At 53.6% G+C, this 22523-nt stretch overlaps 6 protein-coding genes across 6 annotated transcripts, besides 2 other annotated features; 2 read left to right on the top strand and 4 right to left on the bottom strand.

Annotated features, from left to right (window-relative positions):
• Window positions 1–100: 100 nt before the first annotated feature.
• On the bottom strand, window positions 101–5207 carry ACLA_093750 (putative fatty acid synthase subunit alpha; the record flags this gene model as incomplete). Its single annotated transcript, XM_001273101.1, has 4 exons — window positions 101–129; window positions 223–4536; window positions 4593–5083; window positions 5146–5207. 4 exons carry the CDS (start codon window positions 5205–5207, stop codon window positions 101–103), a joined length of 4896 nt encoding a protein of 1631 aa, XP_001273102.1.
• Window positions 5208–5781: 574 nt separating this feature from the next.
• Window positions 5782–5819: a microsatellite.
• Window positions 5820–6636: 817 nt separating this feature from the next.
• ACLA_093740 (branched-chain amino acid aminotransferase) lies at window positions 6637–8049 on the bottom strand (the record flags this gene model as incomplete). Its single annotated transcript, XM_001273100.1, has 6 exons — window positions 6637–6897; window positions 6973–7592; window positions 7655–7681; window positions 7729–7842; window positions 7919–7951; window positions 8013–8049. 6 exons carry the CDS (start codon window positions 8047–8049, stop codon window positions 6637–6639), a joined length of 1092 nt encoding a protein of 363 aa, XP_001273101.1.
• Window positions 8050–10417: 2368 nt separating this feature from the next.
• On the top strand, window positions 10418–12559 carry ACLA_093730 (amidase family protein; the record flags this gene model as incomplete). The annotated part of the gene is made up of 2 exons (XM_001273099.1): window positions 10418–12318; window positions 12367–12559. The coding sequence occupies 2 exons, from the start codon at window positions 10418–10420 to the stop codon at window positions 12557–12559; spliced, it is 2094 nt and encodes a 697-aa protein (XP_001273100.1).
• Window positions 12560–15004: 2445 nt separating this feature from the next.
• ACLA_093720 (uncharacterized protein) lies at window positions 15005–17698 on the top strand (the record flags this gene model as incomplete). Its single annotated transcript, XM_001273098.1, has 2 exons — window positions 15005–15896; window positions 15978–17698. 2 exons carry the CDS (start codon window positions 15005–15007, stop codon window positions 17696–17698), a joined length of 2613 nt encoding a protein of 870 aa, XP_001273099.1.
• Window positions 15907–15932: a microsatellite.
• Window positions 17699–17810: 112 nt separating the features above from the next.
• On the bottom strand, window positions 17811–19683 carry ACLA_093710 (putative homeobox and C2H2 transcription factor; the record flags this gene model as incomplete). The annotated part of the gene is made up of 2 exons (XM_001273097.1): window positions 17811–19010; window positions 19057–19683. The coding sequence occupies 2 exons, from the start codon at window positions 19681–19683 to the stop codon at window positions 17811–17813; spliced, it is 1827 nt and encodes a 608-aa protein (XP_001273098.1).
• A 345-nt stretch (window positions 19684–20028) lies between these two features.
• On the bottom strand, window positions 20029–22001 carry ACLA_093700 (FAD-dependent oxidoreductase; the record flags this gene model as incomplete). The annotated part of the gene is made up of 5 exons (XM_001273096.1): window positions 20029–20208; window positions 20270–20387; window positions 20459–21415; window positions 21474–21674; window positions 21739–22001. 5 exons carry the CDS (start codon window positions 21999–22001, stop codon window positions 20029–20031), a joined length of 1719 nt encoding a protein of 572 aa, XP_001273097.1.
• Window positions 22002–22523: the final 522 nt, after the last annotated feature.

The raw sequence follows: 22523 nt of genomic DNA, 5'->3' as shown, positions 1-22523 counted from the left end.
GGAAGCAACGCCCACATGGCGACAAGGTACATGCAGTCGCCTTGTGGACTTTCGTCAACTGTAAGCCCACAATTTCTGTATTGGATTTGGAATCCGCAGATTATGCCGAGGATCGAAGACTCAAAGTCGCTGAAAAAACAGATCATAGAATTAAGATATTATCAACATACGGAAGATATGTAAACTAGAAAAGTAAAGACAGAACACAATGGTAGAATCAACCAAATCGGGCAGTTGGATCAAGATATGCTGCTGTCTCCTCCGATGCCACAAACGGCGGCGCTGTCTTGGCCCTGAACAGCGAATTCCCGTTCATTCCCTCGTAGAAATACACATCGGCTTTCTTCTGCCGCTGCACAAGGCGTCCCATGTATCCCTCGTACTCTTCTCGATCCAGGGTGGCAAACAGGTACCTGGGATGTACGCAGATAGCCTGAGCGCCCTTCTGCCCAAAGCCGAACGAGGTGATCGAGACAGCCTTCAAGGTTTGGACGTGCAAGGGTCGCTGAAGGTAAGCAATGAGGTCGAACTCCTGTAATGCAACATCGATGTTGTCGGCATTGCGATTGCCCGGGACAATGCCCGAATCCAGGACTTGCAGGGCTCCATTCAGCATCCAGGCCCCAGCCGCGCCCTTGGAATGTCCCGTCAAATATTTCTGGAAAATACTGAGGATGAGGTTGCCCTCTCGGCGCCCGAGCGAGCTCAACTGCTTCTGGATCACACTTGATTCGTTCTTATCGTTCAGTACAGTGGAGGTGCCATGGAACGAGGCAACGTCCAGGTCGTTGATCGTTAGTCCCCATACAGCCAATGCACCAGCTAGGGGACCGATGTAGGGATTATTCCGCCAGAAGTCATTCCCCAAGGTAAAGCGAGACTCCCTTTCTTCTCGTAAAAAGTCGGCCTGGATCTGTCGGCGCCGCTCTGACACATATGCCTCCACATCCACGCTGGGGTCCTGGGCCACCACTGAAGCCACTTCGAAGTCAAGATCCTGTAGGGCCATGTCTCGGGCCTCAGCAATCTGTCGGTGGCGAAACTCGAGGCGCTTCCGGCGATTGCGGATGTTCATGAGCGGCGAGGGAACCTTGGAAGTCACATGTTTGGCATTGGTCAAGACGCCCTTGCCAGGAGCAGGCACGGACCGGCCAGCCTTGTCGCTTGAAGTATTCGCAAAGGCGACAATTCCCCGGATGGGTAAGCCCATCTGCACAGCCAGTTCAGCCGTAGTCAGAACCTGCAGCCCACAGCCCTGCGATTCCATAAAGCCACTGCGAGTGCTGGTGGCAGGCCGGGACATTTCGCTGGGTGCCCGTCCCTTTGCCGCCTCCTCGTGGGCGTTACTGGTTGCCTTCATATTGGCAAACTCATAGGATGCCTCAGGCGTGAAGTCGTCGCAGCCTCCCACCAGGCAGAATTTGGCCTTGCCCGTCACGATGGTCTCGTAGCCGAGTTCCAGCGACTCAATTGCCGTCGCGCACGCGCCCACTGGGGTCCGGAGGGGCCCGCTGGCCGAGAGCAAAAGCATATTAACCCAGGCTCCAATGGTATTGATAAAGGTCTCCTGGAGAATGTCCTTTTGGACCTCTTCGCCGGTCCGACGCCCACCATACATCTTCGACAGTGCGGTTGCTCCTCCGAAGCCCGAACCAATGCAGGTGCCGACCTCGGAGACATGGATGTATTGATAGAGCTCGTAAGGGTCTGTGATCCCAGAGGATAGAAGTGCTTCAACGGTGCAAACAAGCGTGAAAAGAGTCACCCGGTCCACCTGTGTGACGATATCTTCAGGAATGCCATATGTGCGAGCATCCCACCCCGTAGGAACTAGCCCGGCAACGTTCCGGTCAAATTGCATCGCGCGAGGAATAAACAACTTAGCTCCTTTGCGCAGCTGCACCCGGTAGAGGTCTGGAGTTGAGGACTTCTGGACATCAGCATGTTCGCCATGCTCTAATTTCAACTGTTCCGCTAGATCTTGTGGCACGGACACCGGTTCGAGATCTTCTTGCAGGATGACTTCATGCAGAAACTGTTTCTTGCTAGGATTATAGCCATCGCAGTTTTCGGGTTCAATGAGACGGATGCCGGTGTGAGCGAGAATGCGATCCTCGTACACTTGCTTAACATCGGCATCGGCAACCGGCTTCTTGGATGCGCTGTCGACCCATCCCGAATACGGTTGACCATCAACGATGCCGGTGAAATGGCGAATGTATCCCATCAGCCAGGCCATTTCAATGGCCCCTTCCAACGAGAACTTGCCCTGTGCCTCCATTTCCCACCGCGTCCGTGCATTTCCCCAGGGTCCAAGCTCGGAGAACCCTGTCACAACTACTACCCGGTGCAGATCGACCATCCCTTGGAGATCGGGATGCAACGGTCGAATATCCCGATCATAGTCGAGAGCAATAGGGAAATCCAAGCGGACGTGTGCTTTTTGTTGTAGGCTGGGCAGCTGAGCGTCTGAAGGTATTCCCGTATTGGCAGTAAGACACTGTTGTTCGAACAAGGACTCTGCGACAAGTGCGGCCTGGATATCGCTTCGGTCTTTGAGATCCTGGCGTAGACTCTGGAGCTTTTCCGGCAACCTCTGCACGCCCCCCATTTGGCCTGTCAGGTCTGCATAGAGGGGTTGTTCCTGGCACAGCTCATTGATGGTTTGCGTGCACAAACACACAAGAGCGTATGCCATCTCATCCTGAGAAAAGGTGCGCATTCCGGCCTGTTCAATCCCTTCCGCCATTAAATCATTCTGGCTCATCAGTCCAGTTCCCCGAGTCCATCCAATGACCGCGCCGCAGATGCTCAAGTAGTCCTGCCAGTCCTCCGAATGCCAGCGGTTGAACAATGTTTCCAGCGCCAGTTTCGACTCGCTGTACAAACCGTCGCCCCCAAATGTCCCATGATTTGGGGACAAAGGCAAGACGACTTGTGTGGGATGGGAGCGGTAGTGGTGTTTCTCCTTATAGCTCTTCACAGTGCCCAGAAGACGCAGCACATTGGTCAACATGATTCGGTGGGCCAACTCGGACTTGGAATCGATCGAGTCCAGCTTTCGACCTGCCTCGCTAATTGCGGCGAATGGGACTAGGTAGTCAAGATCCCACCCCAGCCCGTTCTGAGAGTAGATATACTCCACCAGGGCTGCCACATCCTGGACGCTGGCTTGGTTGAACGGAACTACCACCAGCTGAGAGCCACGAGCGCCATGCTCCATGTATATGGCCTGGTATTTTTGAGCCACTTCTGGCGAGAGAGAGGACGTGGTTGTCACTACCCTGGCACCACCCTGGAGGAAATGACGGATCATGGCGGCTCCAATCGACCCGATACCAGCCCCAGTCAGCAACACAGTCTGACCGGCGAACGACTCGCCGTCTTTCTCAACTCTGTCCAAGGTGTCATAGAGATGACTTGTCAAGCTTCGACTGTATTGCCAACCATGTGTGTGCTTCTCCTTGAAGTGAAGGTAGGGCTCAGCAATCTGCGAGGTCGGCATAGCTAGAGCTGCAAAGCGAGAGGACACAGTGCGCTCCTTCTCACAGTACTGAAGGCTTCCTTGTGCATCGATCGTTGTAGAAGGTGCCAGCTGCGCAGGTGCTCCCTTAAACAAGGGGCCAGTTTGTAGAGATCGCCGGCAATCCTCTTCTAGCTTGTGGAAGACGGACTGGAGCGTCGTATGATTTTGCAGTTCGGTCATCATTTCTTGCAAGACTGGCAGAATTGTCTCTTCGGCAGCATTGGCAATCCCGTAGCAAGTCTGCGAGACAGTATTCCGGTCCAACGTGACATTGTCCCCTCGTTGTACCGATGAGGCGAGATGGAAGAGTTCAAGGAGGCTCTGGCGGCCCCAGTTCCATGCCGAGTCGTACATGCGAACCTTGCGCGCGTCGAACCGGGGACGAATCCCATTTCCATAGTCATCGCCATGTTCCGTAGTCCAGACGTCCAATTCGGCCTGTAGTTTGGCTTGCACATCCTCACGAAGAGCGTCCAGCGTCCGTCGATCCTCGCCCAGGTCCAGTCCAATATGCGAGGCATAAATGTCCAGCAGCTGTCTCGAGAGTGCCTTCTGAGACTCCGAGAACTCGCGAAGGGCTTCAGGATCGACGACAACGCCGGGTCCAGAGGAGTCAGCTTGGGATCCTGTAGGGCCAAGTGTGATCCCCTCTTTGGCAGCATAGCCTTCAACAGCACGGTCGATGAAAGCCTTTGCCTCAGCTTCCGTGGCAATACGAGCTGCCGGTTGCAGTGTGACAGCTAGGAGCAGACACGAGTCCTGGCGCCCCTGTTGTAGTCCCCATTGCGTGCGCATTTGATCACGAGCCATGGCAGTCGTGAAGTTACTGGGGAGTTTTGCGGTAAACAAGGAATTTATCATTGCTGTTGATACCTTGCCCAGCGTGCCTGGGTGGCTGGACTGGATGGAGGTCCATACGTCTGTGAGAGGCACATCCTCTGCCCTGTCGGGTAACGAACCGAACTCGCTGTGTAGATCGCCGATAATCTCATTTTCCAGAGTTGAGCGACCTGGTGAAGAGTTAGAATATGACATATCTCAAATAGTACAATGTTTGAGAACCAACCTCCAGCTAGGGCTTTGATAGACTTTGTTCCATCGACGTCTGTCGGGGCTTTCTTAAGTGCCCGCGACACGACTGTCAGCAGGATATCTTGCGCCTTCACCCCCTCATCGCCAATGTCGACTTGCACCGGAGCTCTAGGTGCTGTTCTGGGTACAGAATCTGGCGATACTGCGTCCTGCTTCACTGCCTCTGGCTTCACCGCGACCTGGCTCTCTTGTTTTGTCACCTCTTTCTTCTTGTCATTTGCCTGTTCTTTGCGACTGTCTGGGATCGTCTCGTAGTAAATCTCCTTTGTGTCTCTTTCTGAGTTTAGTAGTCGCCGAGGCTCTGGCCGGGTGCATTCTTGGGTCTGGTAAATGGTGTTGAGGGTGCGCTGGAACATGCCAACAAGCGTGCTGTTGGGCCCGACTTCGACAATCTTGTCGCATTCTTTCCGGGACAGGATTATATCCTGTGTTTCAATCCATCTTACGGGCGAGGCAAATTGATATCTAGGTATTGCTACCTGGTTAGGAACGTTTGCATTTGAGTCTTGACGCGTTCGGGTACTTACGCCATGAGCTCAATGAGCAATGTGCGAGCCAGCTTGCGCTGGGAGTCCATGTCCACCTCCATGCTGTCTACTGAGCTATAGCTTCACACTCGTAACAACAAGGATCAAGTCAATATAGCCAAGATGTCCGACTCATAAAGGATATCGGGACGTAAAATCGATGGCGATAATCGGTCTTGTCCGCCGGTCGATGGTTTCCTCCACCTTGTCAGCTCGGCTCAACCTTCAGGGAGCATGAAATGCCCTCCCTCACTTGTTCTCTGTGGCCCTAAGACTTTTCCAGTCGATGCACTCCCAGGAACATGTGAGACTCTATCAATTCGCCCATTGGGCTGTCAACCCCGAGCTAGTGACCAGTTCTCGTCAGCTGCAGTAAGCAAGAATCTAAGAGAAGAGTGGGATCAAACACCGGACAGTGCCTTTAGCCCCCACCAGAGGGCTAGCGTTTTGAGCTGCGCAGCTTGCCGACGAGGTGGACGAGGTCTGTCAAGCACTTGGCGAGCAAAGTCAAGATGTTGAATATCATACTCCGTACGGAGTAGTCATTCTGTTTTGTTCAGTATGTATTGACGGTATGTTTGGTTTGTAAGTTTGGAAAGAATGCGTAAGATTGGAAAGAGTTCAGTTGGTATGTATGATACTTTTGGTTGATACATTCGGTTGATACGTTTGGTAGGTATGAAGAGTTTTGCGTGTATGTTACGCTATATCTATACCATGCAGGCTCATTAGCCTATCATTATTAGCGTATCTCTGCACGCTTCATCAAAAAAAATAAAAAGAAAAATTAAAAATCAAAAAGACAAAATAAAAAAGAAAAAAAAAGACTGGCCGAGTCTCAACCTTCCTCGCCGTCTCGTATTGATGCTCGTGGCGCCGTGAGTGAAGGACGTGGCGTGTCTCTGAGCTGGCAGACGGGCAGAGTGGACGAGTCAGGCTGATGGTTAATTTCGACCATCTCTTGCGTTAGACGAGCTCTGGTGCCTGGGATATCAGGCATCGATGACACCTCAGGTATGTAGAATAACAACAACAACAACAGGGTATGCACGCCCTGTCCGTGACCAGACTGAGGGGCATGGGATCTGGAGTTGCTTGCTGAGTGTTGTGCCTGGGATTGTGACTGGAGGAATACTGTCGAGATCATGTGACCCTACTCCACACCATTCGCCTGTATACACAGTGTCCAGGGCTAGATATCTTGTAGAACGCTGTTGGTTAGTATACCGTTTGTAGCACCCAGGTCTGCAGTACTACTAAACATATTATTCGAGAAGATAAAAAAGCAGAAGACATAAGATTGTACGTGAGGGATAAAGCTCTTTGTTTAAGTATATTGTCATTATCTCGAATCTTTCTGCCTGCTGCTGCAGCCACCACTCAGCAGCAGGCCAGATTTTCTCGGCATTGAAGATCAGCATGCGCCTCATGCGAGAATCATTCTTTTTCCCAATCCATCCAAGTTTCTTGGAAAATCATTCGGTGGGTCAATCATCTGGCAGGGTTCTCCTCCCCGTCCACCCCTGGAACAGAGGACACTTGCCACAACCACTCAGCATCAGCCTTGACCTTTCCCTTTTGAACCTCCAGGAGAGCCTGCAGCAGCCTTTGGCAGGCCTCACCAGGCCCCGCAGTGCTAAACTCAAATGTCTCCCCGGTAGATTTCCGAGTGATCGACCGGATGGGAACTAGCATTGCTGCCGTTCCCACCGCGACTACTTCGGTGAAATAGGCAAGCTCCGCATAGGGGATCTATCCACCATTAGCATGACACGTATAGGACAGGATAGCTCCATAGGGCTATGCATGGCATAATGGAGAACGTACAGGGCGAACCTCGACAGTCCAACCCAGGGATTTCGCCAAATCTAAACATGTCGTGCTGGTAACACTCTTGAGAATGGAGCGGCTGCTAGGCACAACGACGGTGAACGAATCGCCCGTCTTCTTGAAGCCCACAAATCCCGAGGTGCTGAACTCATCGATCTCCGAATTGGTTCGGCTGTCGAGATGCAGGGTGATATAGAAGCCTTCGGCACGGGCCTGATCACTCCACTTCAAGACGGGGGCATAGTTCCCACCAACCTTGACATGGCCAACACCCTTGGGAGCGGCTCTATCCAGCTCCTCCAGGATGAGGGCAGGAATTGGCTGGGCGCCGTGGTAAGCCCTGTATGGCTGAACATAGACGCAGAACTTGTAGCCAGTGCCAGCGGAGACAGCGAAGAAGGCGTCTGAGCCAAAGACAAGAGGTCGGATGTAGAGTGCAGCATCCGTATCATGTGGGGGCACATACTCAGCATTCCTGGCTACGGCAAGATTCACACTGCGTAGGAAGAGGTCTTCGGGGATTGGAGGGATGGCGATTGCCGAGCATGACAAGGCCAGACGAGCTGCATGATCCTTGGGACGGAAGACTTGAATCTGTCCTTGGGGATCGCGGTAGGCTAGGAGAGCTCTATTAGACGAACCATCTCATCCACCCTGAAGGGGGGTTTTCCTTCCATACCTTTCATGCCCTCGAAGGCTTGCTGACCTGATCATTGTTAGAGTGCTGTGACACTTGGGGTTTCATGCACATACCATAGTTGAGGCCCGGTGCCAGACCGTGGATCCGCAGAAGAGGATCCTCGACCAGGCGAGGCTCAGACCATTTGCCTGTGGATACAGAGAAATCACACTCGACGTGCGCATTCACTATCACGAAGGAGACTATGTCAGCATCCTTGTCCGGCAATACTGACTGAGAGCAAGCCGCAGGATCTGGACTGACCATTCATAGGCGCGAGCCCCAGTTTGTCCCATTCTGAAATAACAATGCATCAGTACGCATGCAAGAGCGGTTTCATCACGAAAGAAGTGCCCACCAAGAGATTCAAGGGGGGGAGGCGGGAAAGAAGTCATTGTGAAGTCTGCTGTAGTGTAATTGCAATGTTTTGCTGGGATTCGGAGTGCTGGAAAAGGTGAACGCAGTGCTTGCCTTTTGGCGGTGGTGTTTATGTCATTTACTAGAAACGTTGCATTATAAATCTCCACTGCCACAGGGATCTTTCTCTGTCCCACTACAAGGGAAACATCAACGACTGATGCCAAACGAACAATATCCAACTAGGTTAGACATACTAATGTGACAAGTGTAAGATTGATTCTGTTTGTTTGATGTGTAAATACTGTAACTATTGGTTCGGTACAATACATAATACTGGACTGTATCATACGCTGGCCGTTACATCGTCAGAGTATCATACCAGTACTGAATACCTCTCAATACATGAACAATCTAGACTTCATACCTCTCGTCCTTTGAGGCGAAAAGAAATCCTGAAAGTGGGCCACAGGAGATGGGTCATGGGAGATGATTCCCAGATCCTAACCGGTATTAGTACGTCCGCCAGCAAGGTCCTTAGGTAGTATCGGCCGATGGATTCGGATTATGGGAGATCAAGTCAGGATGACCGTAGGGCAGAGAGCCAAGGAGTTTCTAGAAGCTTAAGGCAGTAGACACTAGGTAGGGAATGGAGCATTGAAGTGGATGTCTAAGTTCAAGCTGTCTCATCCGCTGAAGCAGACTCCGGCGGCATTTTTTTTTGGTCCATTCGCTGCAGGCTGAAACTGTTCATAGTCGGAATGGTTCGGTTTGATCCATTCTGCGTGTCTGATGACGGGAACAACTGAGCGTCACATACAGAGTCCACTTTGTATATGGTCTGATTGCGTTTCAATCCTGTGTACCATCGTCCGTCGTGTAGATGGACGAAGCGAGCTGAGGCAGGATGCAGGATTTCCGACGGGCCATGGAGTAGCATACATTCCCAGGAATATTCGAGAACGAAATCTGCGGACGTAGGGGGAGCGCCAAAGCTAATCCGTAGAGAGCAGTCTAGCTTCGAAGGCAAACTATTGAGCCCAGGGTGGTTGTCTCAACTCTCAAGAACCAGTACGGCGAGTCTGTGGAGATGATAGAGAAAGTAGCCTGCGGCTTTGTTCGAGCTATGAGTTGTAATGATGAGAACTACAGCAGGAAAAGAAAAGAGTGTATTCATCCCTATGGTGAATAATAGTAGCCAGATAGTGTGCCAGACTGCTGAACTGGTGTCTCATTCCACCTGTCATACGCCCCAACAGGTTATATCATGCTATTGCCATTGTCATTGTAAATGCTCCTCTAGTCTATACAAGCTTTTTGAGCGCAATATGTTGGAAATGCTTGTTCCATTAACACCTGTGCATCCTCGTGCTTGATCTTCTATCATTGTCCATCCCGTGGGGGACTGTACCATCGATCACTAAGGCAGACAACAAGCATACCTGACTCTTTTCGGCCCTTTGCATCTATTATGGGCCTGATAGCTTACAAAGCTTGAGAAGGTCTGTCTCAGATGTATGCCGTCGTAGGCATCGTGCAGATATATGGACAGTCCGATACATGGCTTCCTCTCGAATTCGAGGACATGCACCATGACTGGGTATACTGTAAGCATTGGTTATCTAAGACACTTCCAGATCACCGCCTTCCTTTGGACTGCATCGTCCTAGGTGTTCGTCCCATCCGATATGGATTCCAGCCACGTGGAGTAGGCTCGCGGAAGGGTTCGCAGAGGATAGGCCCGTTTCTAGATCGACATGCAGGGGGCGATACCTTGCATGCAGTAGTTGAAACAAAGTAGCAAGCGTGTGGGAAACCAGGGACTATGACAAATTAAAAGTCGCCAGCGAGAAAGGGGCGAGCAATTCGGTCGCCCGCCCACCCTCCGTTCAATATAGAGAGCCCCTAAGTGTTGATGATGTGTTGAATGGCTTTGCTTAGGGTGAATCAGGTAAGACAATACAAAGTGCAGGGGAAGTTGATATTCAAGGATGCGGAACAATGCAAAGAACAATAGGAACGGATCTGCTCTGTACGCGAGTCAGAATCCCAGTGAATTGGACGACGACGACGACCCCAAATTCCCCGGACACTCATCTCCCGTCCATGTTGCGGTCATCAACCATGGCCTGGGTCAACTGCCAAGCCTGCGAACAGCCGCCTATCGTGATGTAGTTTGTTTGATGGACTCTTGTGCGACACGGGGGAAGATCCTAACCGTCGTGTCTGAAATCGCCAAATCAGAAGAGCAATGGGATAACACAGGATGTCGGGGTCAATGCAACATGGAAGCAGCCTGCTGGCATTCTGAGAGACGTCTACATAACTATGTATTTATATATATAAAGTGTAAAGACCAACCTGTCATTTCAGTTGCTTCTTGACTATCTACAGACCGCAAGGGTCATGATCCGCACCACGAATTGCCCCTCTGGCATGGATTCGTGGATATTTCTCTTCGTGAAGATACTCGCCGTGTGTACAGTAGCGTCTGGACTCGTCCATGGAAGAGCATCCCCAGACAATGTGCAGCCATCCGTTGACGGTGTCACCTATCAGCTGGGCAATGTCACATATTTCGCCAACTTCCGACATCCCAAGGCGTCGTTCCCAATCAATGTCACCCGCACAGGATCTCAATTTGTGCCAGTAACGGTCATCGAGACAAATCAGAGCGTCGTCACTGGGGAGTACTTGAAGTCAACCGTGTCTCGATACTCCTCCGAAGACGACGTCTTCTCGCCCGATTTTTTGCACGCTCTGTACATCACATCGTCTATTCCGAACTCACGACTAGACCAGACTGCACAGCAATATCTCCAGGATATAGGTGCAGGCCGTGTCTATCTCAATGCATCTGCATTCAGGCAGATCCCGCCACATGCTCAAGCATTGAGAAGCACGCGTGGCACATCGCTACCACCCGGGCCATACACTGCCCTGCTCAACACAAATTCCATCAGCTTCCTCAACACCTACCGGCTGTACAACGACGAGTATCGCACTTTCATCACCGGTGTATATCACTCGAACGATGGGGACGAGACCTTCGCTGCGTTACCGGCTATGGACCCCCGGCTATGGGGTCCTCTGATCCCAGTCCCCAGTCGCATCCACTCCTGGGCCGATCCTCGACCACTCGCAGGCAAACGAGTCGCCGTCAAAGATCTGTTTGACATGAAAGGCCTACAGACCTCGGCCGGCAGCCACGCCTGGGTTCAGGTGACGCCAATCGCCAACGCAACTGCCCCGGCCATCCAACGTCTGGTGGATCTGGGAGCCGTGCTCGTGGGCAAATACAAGCTGGCCCAGTTCGCCTCCGGGGCCGATCCGTGGACCTGGGTGGACGAGCAGGCCCCCTTTAACCCGCGCGGAGATGGATATCTGACCTGCTCGGCCTCATCTTCGGGGGGAGGCTGTGGGGTTGCCGCGTATGACTGGCTCGACGCCGCGATTGGAACGGATACAGGGTCTTCCATCCGTCGGCCGGCTGCGGTGTCGGGGACATTTGGCAATCGTCCAAGTCAGGGGATGATGTCGGTTGAAGGGGCCGTTCCTCTGAATGCAGCACAAGACACCGTCGGGCTTTTTGCTCGAGATCCAGTCGAATGGGCTGACTTTGCCAAGGCATGGTACACCCCTCGACTGCATGAGGATCCTTCAGTCAATTCGTTGCCCCCTCTATCGGTGCCGGATTCGGTAGCGTTCCCGAAGAAGATCCTGTATCCGGTTGAGTATCTCCCTCTGGTCAGCCCAGCGGCACAGGCAATCCTCGACGATTTTCTGTCTGGGATGACCCGCGTGCTAGGCATCACGATCGAGCATACCAACTTTACTGCGACGGTCAACAACGCTTCCATCTACCCCGAAGTGGACGAGAACTGGTATCCCGTGGCCAACTGGGACATCATCTACAATGCCTCACAGACACTGAATGCATGGACGCAGTACACCAAAGTCTATGGCCCGTTTCTCCGGACCTGGGCCGAACGGAATGATGGTCGATTTCCGCCTGTGGATCCCCAGTGGCGCGCATCGTGGACTCAGTTCGACATCAGTTATATCAACCAGACCGTCTACAACCAAGCACTAGCGAGGAAAGCTGCAGCGGTCAACTGGTTCCAGAAGGAGGTCCTCTACGAAACCCCGGACTCATGCTGCGAGTCGCTGATGATCTGCGATGGGGGCACAGGCGGGCTGCCCAGTTACCGTGAGCAGGATCTGAACAAGAGTCCCAATGCCAGTTTTCTCGGAGTGTTTCCAAAGAATGCAGATGTGTCTTGCTCCAACATTTGTCCGTTATTTGGGTATGCATCCTCCCTTGATATATATCGTGACAAGCTAACCAGGTGTAGATGCGTGGATTTCACCATTCCTCTAGGCCAGGTGGAGTATCAATCGCCAATCACTAGGGTGAGAGAGCAGTGGCCAGTGACGATTAACATCATCGCTCGTCGTGGATGCGACTTTATGCTTTTCAACCTGGTCAAGAAGCTGGCTGAGGAGGGAGTACTTCGGACCGTCAAGACAGGTAGAACACCTTTCTAGCAGGACTGTCATACCCACCGCTTGCATACACCGGTGGCTATACAGAAGTCAATCAAAGCACGTACGCAGTTTTGGTAATGATGCAGGAGAAGGCAAAGTCCCCGAGAAGCTCTTTGATTGTTCCAGTCCACGTCCCCAACTCAGCGATCACCTGGGATGATTGCTTGTCTGGAGCTCGTAGATCTCTTCCGAACGTCGGATGCTGGAGGGCTTCCCTTAACTGTTTCCAATCGCCCGGTTTGGTTGCGTAGTTAGTTGCAGCCTATTAGCCCAATGGTGTATCAGCGGAAATCATACCATCCAGTGTTTTAACATCGGCAGCTGTTCATCTCCGTCTTGCGCGTTGGTATGAGAACAGAGAACAGTCTTGCTCGCTGTCCTCACATAGCAGGGCCCCTATCCTTTATCGACCCTCTCCTTGAGATATCATGCGCAATGCAGCAGACCCTGCTCATTTCTACCGCGTGTCTCGATCTGCTCCTTGGGCCAGTAAGCTCTGCAGGGCGTTTGATTCGGCTGCTGTGGGTGATATTCGACTCGAAGTAGGTCTCGACACAGCGGATGGCGCCATGCTTGACCAGAATCCCAATCCTCATCTGGTTCGCCCAGCTGGTCATGGCCTTCCAATGCGAGGGAGTCTCGAGGAATGTGGAGACCTCCTTGTCTAGCAGATGGAGGATCGCGTCCCCAGTGTTGTTGTGTGCCAGCCGGGTGAGGTCTTTCAGCACGTATGTTTCTCTCTCCCGGGGGTCAGAATGATCAAGAAACGCCTTTGGATAGATAGAGTTGAAGTCAAAGGTCAAGGTCACGTCGGCACTTCGAAGCTTTAGATCGTATATTCCACCCAGTCATTAGGACGTTTGGTGCATATATCCGAAGCAGCCTACCGTGCTCCCATGCCGGTGACCTCTTTTTCCACACCAATGTCACTGAGATATTCTACGGTCGGCCATTGTCGAGCATGGGCAATCGCCCACTGGGGATAGCAAAGCAATAGCCAGAAGACACAGAATCCACGGACGTAAAGAAGAGATGAGCCGTCTAGGGCCGTGTCCCAAGTCAGTGCCTCTCAAGATGATATGGCCAGCTTGACGTTGTCGCAGTCACCATGCTTCACACAGTGCAAGGGATCCAATGCCTGTGAGATTCTTCGATTGTGTAAAGACTGCACTTGATGTCCCCTTGCTGAAACGCGGACAGCTGCGAGACAAGGCGTTGCAAGCGGGAAGGGGGGATGGCCTTGTTTCGGTTCAGAAACACGATTGAATCCCCTGGCATCCTTTTCGAAGTGATAGGGGACTGACTGGTTAGAGCCTTCATCTCTCGATCTCCACGGCGAAAGCTTTCCATCCGTCACGCTGCGTCTCCAGTGACGGTGATGGGATGGGCGACCGAGGCGATGTGACCGGGTCTATGTCTTTGCTACATGGCAGAGAAATATATTTGTGTTTGGATTGCACATGGCTATTCATGATCATTCAATAGATAGATATAGATTTATATATATATACGATAGATCGCATGGACTGGGTAGTCCACACCAGCAACAACATATATACAGCTGTAAGATCAGAGCTTGACTCCGTGTCGAGCATCCAAGTGCACAGTCTGGTTCGGTGAGAATGAGGAGGGATGAGAGGGGAAACCCGGTCAGCTTATGATACAGTCAGTCCGCTATTTTAGTCTCGTGGATGCCTAGGCGTACTAGATCTCTAGATAAAGCCAATTATAATTAGTTCCTGTCCGTTCTTTGTGACTGGTATCTACTCCGAGGTCTGCTTTCCACTCTCTAGCCGTGTAGCCAAGCAGCCATGGCCCATGGCTCCAAGCTAGGCTCTAGAGTCTAGACAGACCCTCACAGGAGCAACAAGATTCAAAACAGCTCTGAAAGTATCCATCGAGGGCATTCCAGGTCGCACAACGTTTCCGTCCTGTTGGCTGGGGCCATGGCTTGAGGATGGAAGAGAGACAACGATGTCTGCTGGTTCTTTGGGATAGAAAGCTAAAGAACCACTTTGACTCCCAGGGTTAATACCCGTTATCTATCCCTCCTCGTTCGCAATCGACCTTTGCCAGGGTCCTGGTGGTTCAGCCGTGCCCAGGCCGTGTGGCTTATATCAACCCATCCCCCAATTGGTGATCGGATGCAGCTTATCCCTGCATTGGCATGGCCGGAGCACGAATAGCAGGAGATTGCCCGGTGTAAGTTTAGAAAAAACCAACCGATTCTGACGCGGTGTGACCAGTGAGCGAAGCCCGTCCTCAGCTTGGACACAGTCGAGGTCCGGCAGTGGGAACGGCGCAGTCCCAACCATAATAATGACGCGGTGCTGGCAATTTCCCGGGCCTTAATCGAATCGATTCTCTAGAGTACGATTCACAGTTCTTCCACTACACGTCTGGTGGATTCTACAGGCGTTTCCAGACCATCCACAAGCGCTCGACATGGCTTCGGAGTCGGACCAGTCGAAGCAGTATCTGCTGCCTCCCTTGTCCGAGTTGCTTCCTCGAGACACCAGCGCCGAGAATGACAACAACCACACCGATTCCAGTGAATCGACCCGCATTTCGTCCTTTTGGAACCCGTTCGATCGCAGCGTCTCGCCGGACCGCGACTATATCCGCTACCAGCCAGCCTCCGCGACAAACGAGAACACCAGTGCGCAAGAGGAACCGCAGGACCATGAAGAGCCCCAGCACCGTCGCCAGGTCTCGTTTGGATTGGGAATTGCCAATTCATTTCCACAGTCGCCCTACCAGCCCCCTGACGATACCGACGATGGCGATCTAGCTACCAAGTCGCTGGGCCGGGAGTCCTCAGGGCCGTCGCCGCTACAGTACCAAACATCCCAGACCACGCTCCTACCACACTCGCCGGCCGGGAACTGTCCAACGCACCAGGGGGTCGTGCAAAAGCGACTCTCGTGGGTCCCCATTACCATCTTCGTGCTGGCAGTCTACGCGACCATCTTCTCGGGGATCTACCTGGTGCTCGCGCTGGTGAAACCACGGTATGGCAAGAGGATCGGCGAAGACGGGGGCCTGGCGCCGTCGACGGCGAATCTGCTGAGCGCGCTGTTCGCCAAAACCATCGAACTGGCATATGTCACGGTCTGCGTCGCGTTCCTGGGCCAGGTGCTGAGTCGGCGCGCCATCACCAAGGGATCGCGCGGCATCTCCATCTCCGACATGAGCATGCGCGCCTGGATCATGCAGCCCGGCTCGCTGATCGTGCACTGGGAAACGGTCCGATACTCGGCGCTGACCGTGCTGGGCATGATCACGTTGACCGCGACCCTGGTGGCGATGCTCTACACCACGGCTGCAGAGGCGTTGGGTGAGTCGAGAAAAAAAAAATAAAAAAAAAAAAAAACACCAGCCCGGCGCAAGCGTTCCCCCGCGTACTGACGAGGAATAGTGTCGCCTAAGCTGCGCATGGGGCCCGTCGAGCCGCGCATGCTCTCCGGCAACGTGTCCACCGAGTTCGCCAATCCGTATTACCTGAAAGCGCGCTGCTCCACCCCGATCACAGCGGCAGTGGACCCGGTCTACGTGGGAGATACCTGTCTGGACATGGTCCTCGTCGGGCAGGCGTACCACGACTACCAGGCCTACATCGCGGAATGGGGCAATTGGCTCCGCGATGGGAATCTGACCTCGACTAATCTGCGCTCCAGACTGGCCCCGACGGGCTCCTTGTATGATAACACCACGGTGACGGGCAGCTGGATCGACGTCACGAACATCACCGAGGTGTCGCAGAAATATGGCCGGATGGTCAACAACATCACGGCCGCGATGCCGCATGGCGGAATCGTCGCCGCCGCCACGAATCCAGCCAACGGCATCCGAAAGCCGGTGGAGGGAACGGGCGAAGCCAACTTTGAGATCGAGGCGTCCGTGCCCTCCCCGGCCGTCAACGTGCTCTGCGTGGGGATGACGGCGGACGAGCTGACCCCGCTGGTGTACAACGAGTGGCCGTACAGACCTAGCTTCAATCCCGTTACCTGGGACTTCAAGACTTACAAGAATATTCCCGGCGATTGGTACAACCGAACGGTGGTCGATGACATCTTCGGATGGGCCCCCGAGGCGGGACGCTTCCCTCCAGTGTTCGGCAAGCTGCCCAAGGCCTACAACACCATCATTAACTCCACCGGTCCTTGGCCGACCAGCTCAATCTACATGTTAGGGGCTGCGCCGGAGGAGAGCATGACTCCTCCTTATGTAATCTGCTCTCTGAAAGCGAAGCTATCCCCCGTCTGTTCCACCAAGTACTCCGCAACCGCCAGCGGGGGCATCCTGCGGACCAATTGCGAGAACCCGTCGAACCCCATGCAGTTCAACCGGCGCAACCAGAGCGCGGTCGACGGCGAGTGGGACGGCAACTGGAAGAACGTCGCCGACGAGTGGGCTCGATCCATGAGCTTGAATTCGGGCATCACCGACGGCCAAGCCAGTAACGCCCGCCTGCTCATGCAGTTCATCCCGACACTCGACGAGCGGACCGGGGCGTATGCGCTGGATCCCAGGCTGCCGTCGATTGGAGAAGCCCTAGCCGTCATGGTCGGGAACACTCTGATCCTTAGCTCCATGAATTCGCCCTTTGTCCAATTTTTCAACTACACCAAGGCGGCAGAGCCGCCCTATGCACTGCTTGAGCCGGTCCAGCAATACTTCGAGGCGACAGTGGGCGCTAGGGGTTATGCGTCCGGGGGCACGGAGGAGTGGCAGAACCTCTTCTACGTGATCCTGGTGTTTGCCTTCCTGACCAGCGCCATCATTCTGGCTTTCATGCTGCTCGAGGTTCGGGGCCGGCAGATCACCGACTTCACCGAGCCCCAGAACCTGTTCGCGCTGGCAATGAATAGCCCAGCCTCGACGCAGTTGAAAGGTGCATGCGGTGCGGGCCCTCAAGGCCGGCAGCTCAGTGAGCGCTTCTGCGTCGCCATGGAGGAGGATGACGAGCACTACTATATTCGAACAAAAGCCGAGGAGCATTCAGATCAGCCATCCATGGCACCCGCTCGTTCTGTAGTCTCACTGGAGGTCGACGATGTCGCTAAGCCCGTGAGTCCGGCCATGGCCGAATACCGGCGATTGTCGTCGAAAAGCAGTCTTTTGTCGAGATTTTATTAAGTGGGCGTTGAATGGGCTGTAGTGTATACTTGGGTAATGATATTAATGTATTCAACGAATGTTATGTATAAAGTCCCGCTGCAAACCATAATTCCCACTCCGGAAGAGCAGCTTAGGTAGAAACGGGATGCTCTGAATTCGCCATACATCGATTGCTTGGTAAGACAGCATTTTGCAGAGCCCCAAGCACATCCGAGTCCAAGCCCCAGTCCCCCGTCCATTGATGCATGCGATAGCCGTCCTTGAAATGCTGCGCCAGATGATCCCCTCGCACCGTCCAGGTCGGCAGCGTCGCGTTACAGAATCCGCAGCGGCTTTGCACCTCGCTGGCCGCACCGCGCCAGAGGTCCAAGCTGTCGACGGGCAATTTGGTGCAGCCGTGGAATTTACGCAGATGCTGCCACAGATAGTCTTTCCGGCTAAAGGAGCGATCCGCCAGCGGCTTCTGCGCGCAGACTTCAAACTCGTGATCAACCCAATGGTCTTGGGGGAGTGCAGACTGTTCGCAGAAGCGGCAGTCGAGTCGCGCAGGATCCGGCCGGAGTTGGCTGACGTCCGGGGTACACACCCAGGAGTCAAGGCGCAGATGAACACTCTTTTCGTGCCGAATCCAGTCGTGTTTTTTCTTGAAGGACTGCGTACAGAACGTGCACTGGTACTGTCCCTCGTCTGATGGTAGTCGAGATCTCGCTCGTCTACGCTTTGCCTGCGGCCTGGGAGGGTGAAACGGGAAGGGCAACATGCTCTCCCCAGAGCGATGACTCCATGCAGATGATGCGCTTCCGGTCGAGCTTTCCGAGTGCCTGCTGCCTAAGCTAGACAAGGACGAGCTTAGGTGCGATGATGTCTCTTCGAGATTTAAGAATGTTTCGAACATGGCCTCGTCTGCTTGTAGATGGTCTGTGTTCGGCGCAAACGGATCACCGGCAGATGCAATGGCATTCTCAATCGCTGCGCTCGGGACTGACTCATCCTCTGGCGGGGAAGCCTGCCATCTCTCCATTGGCGTCAAGGATGCGAGTGTGCTTGTGGGCATCGGAGAGCCCGAACGGTAGATCTGAGCCGAGGGTGCAGGATCTGACCTTTGCTTCTGGCGACGGCGCGCGTTGGCGAACCATGTCGACAGTCGTCTTCTGGAGAAACCGGTTTCGCGAATCAAACGGACTTTCTCGTCTTCAGACGGGTAAGGGAATTCCTGGTTGTCACTGAACCATTCCTTCAATATCCGGACCCCTCGTCTTACGAACTGTTTCGATTCCTTGCCTTCCCCCCGAGACGTTGGCAAAGGCTCCAAAGCCTCGTGTCCATTCCCCTGTGGTCGTCAGTGTCAGTCCCCGCCACGCACAAACATCACATACCTCTGCTTCCGCGAACTCTGGCAGACCATGCAGGTGACCCATCACTGGCGACAGCGTCTCAAACCTAGATGGTTGGCGCTTCTCTCCCCGTGCCAGACTACATACCCGGAACAGAGCAACACAACTCGAGCAGGCGGCCTCTGGGTTCGGATTAGCTGGGGCCGTCCGGATGATGAGGCACTGAAGGCGGTGCCGGCGGCAGTGACTGCAGGGCTGCTCAGGGCGATACGAGCCATCTAACCACTGAGTGACATTGGAAAATGTTGGTTGATTCGAAGCCGCGCCAGTTGCTTGCAAGTCCGGCCGTAGATCCAGATCGTTCGATGACACTAGTGCTGGCGACGGGTCGTCTAAATGCCCAAGTTCAAGGGACCACAGCCCGGGTGTTCCTGGGACATTCGCACTGGCCCCATCCAGCCAACCTTCACTCGCCGATCCCGATGCTAGAAAATTGACATCATCCAGAGGATTTGCACCAAATGTCGAATCCTCATTATTCGCGAGAGAATGGTTGTTCCAGCCAGCGGCGTCGAGAGTCTCGCAAGGACCAGACCAAATGCTCCTCGCCCCATTCTGCGCTGACCCCGAGGGAAAAGGGCGCGAGCTGGGATGATTCAAATCGTCCATGGTGTGCCCTTCGCTTTCTGTTCTATTATTCCGGGGACGCGATCTACACGATGGACTGGACAGCGGACAGAGGAAGACGATCTTCTTTCGCTGCCCACGGGCTGGTGCTGACTAACCGACTCTCCCAGTCACGGGAACTTGGTCTTACATAAGCCCGTCAACTGGAAAAGCCCGAGAGAGGATGCTGGATACACTGTACTCGCACAAGGCAGGTATATAAATCCTTAATCTGAACTACTTTTCTTTGATTCTCACTTGAAGTCAAACTAGCTTCTCCAACATTCCCATGTTGCATCGACCACCGTATCACCTAGTAGACCCGCAAGGATACCCAACGCCTCCATATCAAGTATTACCTTTCACTCGGCATAGGCGACCATCCGTCTTGACTTGCCAGTCGCCACTACCAACCGCAGTAGATGCATAGAAGGTGTCGAACGGGTCATACCTCTTCTTGATCGCGTAGAGCGTCTCGTAGTTCCTCCCATAGAAGGTTTGCGGCCAGTCCGGCTGCTGGGGATCCGCCTGCTCAGCAGAGTCAGATAACCCGTACAGAGGAGAATGGAAGAGAAGGGTTCAATCTTGCCTCGTTCATGTAACAACCCGAGTCTGGGGAGAGCGCCGTCAGTATTGGAACCCATTTGCTCGTCATTCTGTCGGCGAGGGTCTTCATCGTGCTCCGGTTCGCGCCGGCGGGCCAGTCACTAAGACAGTCCTGTCAGCTGAATCGCCGAGATTGTTGGTGAATTGAAACACAGCAACCAGGAAGACGTACGTTGAGAGTAAAACGCTGAGGGCAGCTGTTCTCCACGCGGGGAGGACCGAGTTCCAAACATCGCCGACGACCGAGGACGAGACGTTCAGGCCGATCCCGACGAATACCACGCCATCCTGGGTGATTGTCTTCACGGCCTCGGTCAGCTGCGTGTTGTTGCTTTCGATCACGTTGAGTGGTAACAGGCGGCCACCGTATTGGCCGTTTTGGACCAGCTGGGTTGGGTTTGGTTCGATCAGCTTCTTGTAGTGCTCGAGGTAGGTGGCCGATTGGGTGATATTCAATTGGTAGGGTATGTGCAGCGTTTCTAGTTCGTGGATGAACGGGGCAATCAAGGATCTGGCTTCCTCTGTAGTCTTGTTCGGGAGCGTCAACGGCGTCAGCAAGAACGAGGACCGCGTGATCTGAGCGATTGCCATCCCCCCTGCCGCGGTGTACGTAGGTAAATCACGGTGGTAGTAGCTCACAGCCTGGAAGAAGTCCTTGGATGAGGTATTCTTCGTATCGAACTGGAGGACGACACCGGTGACTGGAAAGTCAGGGAACGCTTTGACAGTCATCGAGTAGACGACGCCGTACGTGCCACCACCTCCGCCGCTGAGAGCCCAGTATAGATCGGGGTTCTGCGTTGGCGAGGCAGTCAGCAATCTCCCCGTGCCATCTACAACCTGCCACTCTAGAACCTGGTCGGCAGCAAGGCCGAAGCGAGAGCTCAGGGCTGAATGACCGCCTCCCTGCGTGTAGCCGCCAACTGGGCCGACGCTGGCACATTCCCCGCCGACAACGACGAGTCCTCGCCCATTGGCAACGTTGTAGATGTCCGAGCCTTGGACCCCTGCCGCCATGGTAAAGGCTGGACCCGTGTAGCTAGAGCTGGTATAATTGACAAACTCAATGTCCTTGAGGTAGTGTGTCCAGATAGACAACGCCCCCGCGCCAGTGGATTTGCCGAGATAGCTGGAGAACACGGAAGTGTTAGTACGTGATAAGACAGGTTCTCCGGTGGTGCACGTACTCATGGCCCGTATTCCGTATGACAAGCCGGATGTTCCTTTGCTGGGAGAACCGGATTGTCCTGGAGAAGTCGTCCGGGGAACTTGCGTTCACTGAATATACCACCATGTCACCCGGAGCACACGGTTTTGATCTGGGCGTAAAAGCGTCGCAAGTGTCCTTGGCTACTGCGGCCGCCATAATCGACGATGGGGAGATATCGCTACGCGTAATCAGTGACTCAACACTTGAAAATAGGCAGCAGAAAGCGGAGGCCTTGGACGTACTGTAGCGCTGGCAGTGTCCAGTGCTTCTGGAGATACTGACACTCGGTTTCATTGTAGTATGGATCATGACAGGCCTGGGCCAGTGGCTGAGTGGCAATCAGTCGTCCTCCAATGGACGCATTGAAGTGTGCCCAGTCAGTTGAAGATGGCCAGCAGCTATCACCGGGCATACACCGACATGTCGTAGCTGGGAAGCCAAAAGTTGGCCGCACGAGGCACATGGCCCGGAGAAGCAGGATAGACGAGTATATACTGAGACGCATTTTGACGCTCAGAACTGAGCACTGAGGTCTTGTTCGTGTTGTTATTCATCTCATGGACAGGCGAATTTATAGCCTTTCCATCCCTTCCCCAGACAATCGCTCCCTTGAAGAGCCATGCCCCTCATCACCCCTCTGAGATGTAGATAGCCCGGAGATTTCCATATTAGGAGACCAGAAGAAGATTCCTCCGGGTCCTCCTGCATAGAAAGGCGTGCGGATGCTTTCGCCTGTAGGTTTTTTCCTTTCTCAAAGAGGCACTCCTTTTCACTTTACTCTGACGGGGCTCTGAGCTGTACAATCCTTCAAGCATCTGGTACACGTAGGAAGATCTGACTGCAGCTGCCTGCATAATTCCTGTTCAAGCTCCGAAGGCCAACTCCGGTGATGCCAGATGTTGTTGTGTGGAGAAGGAATCAAGGCTATCGTGCTTGATGAGAATGGTGCCGTAGGACGTCATGGTAAAGAAGGGGGGTTCTTCCCCGAACTTCTCTAGTGGGAAAAGATCGATCTGGCCATATCTAG

Source organism: Aspergillus clavatus, genomic scaffold, assembly GCF_000002715.2.
Source record: "Aspergillus clavatus NRRL 1 1099423829798 genomic scaffold, whole genome shotgun sequence".
Classification (NCBI taxonomy): Eukaryota; Fungi; Ascomycota; class Eurotiomycetes; order Eurotiales; family Aspergillaceae; genus Aspergillus; species Aspergillus clavatus.
The sequence above is the reverse complement of the archived record's forward strand: the minus strand, read 5'-3'. Positions and strand labels throughout refer to the sequence as shown.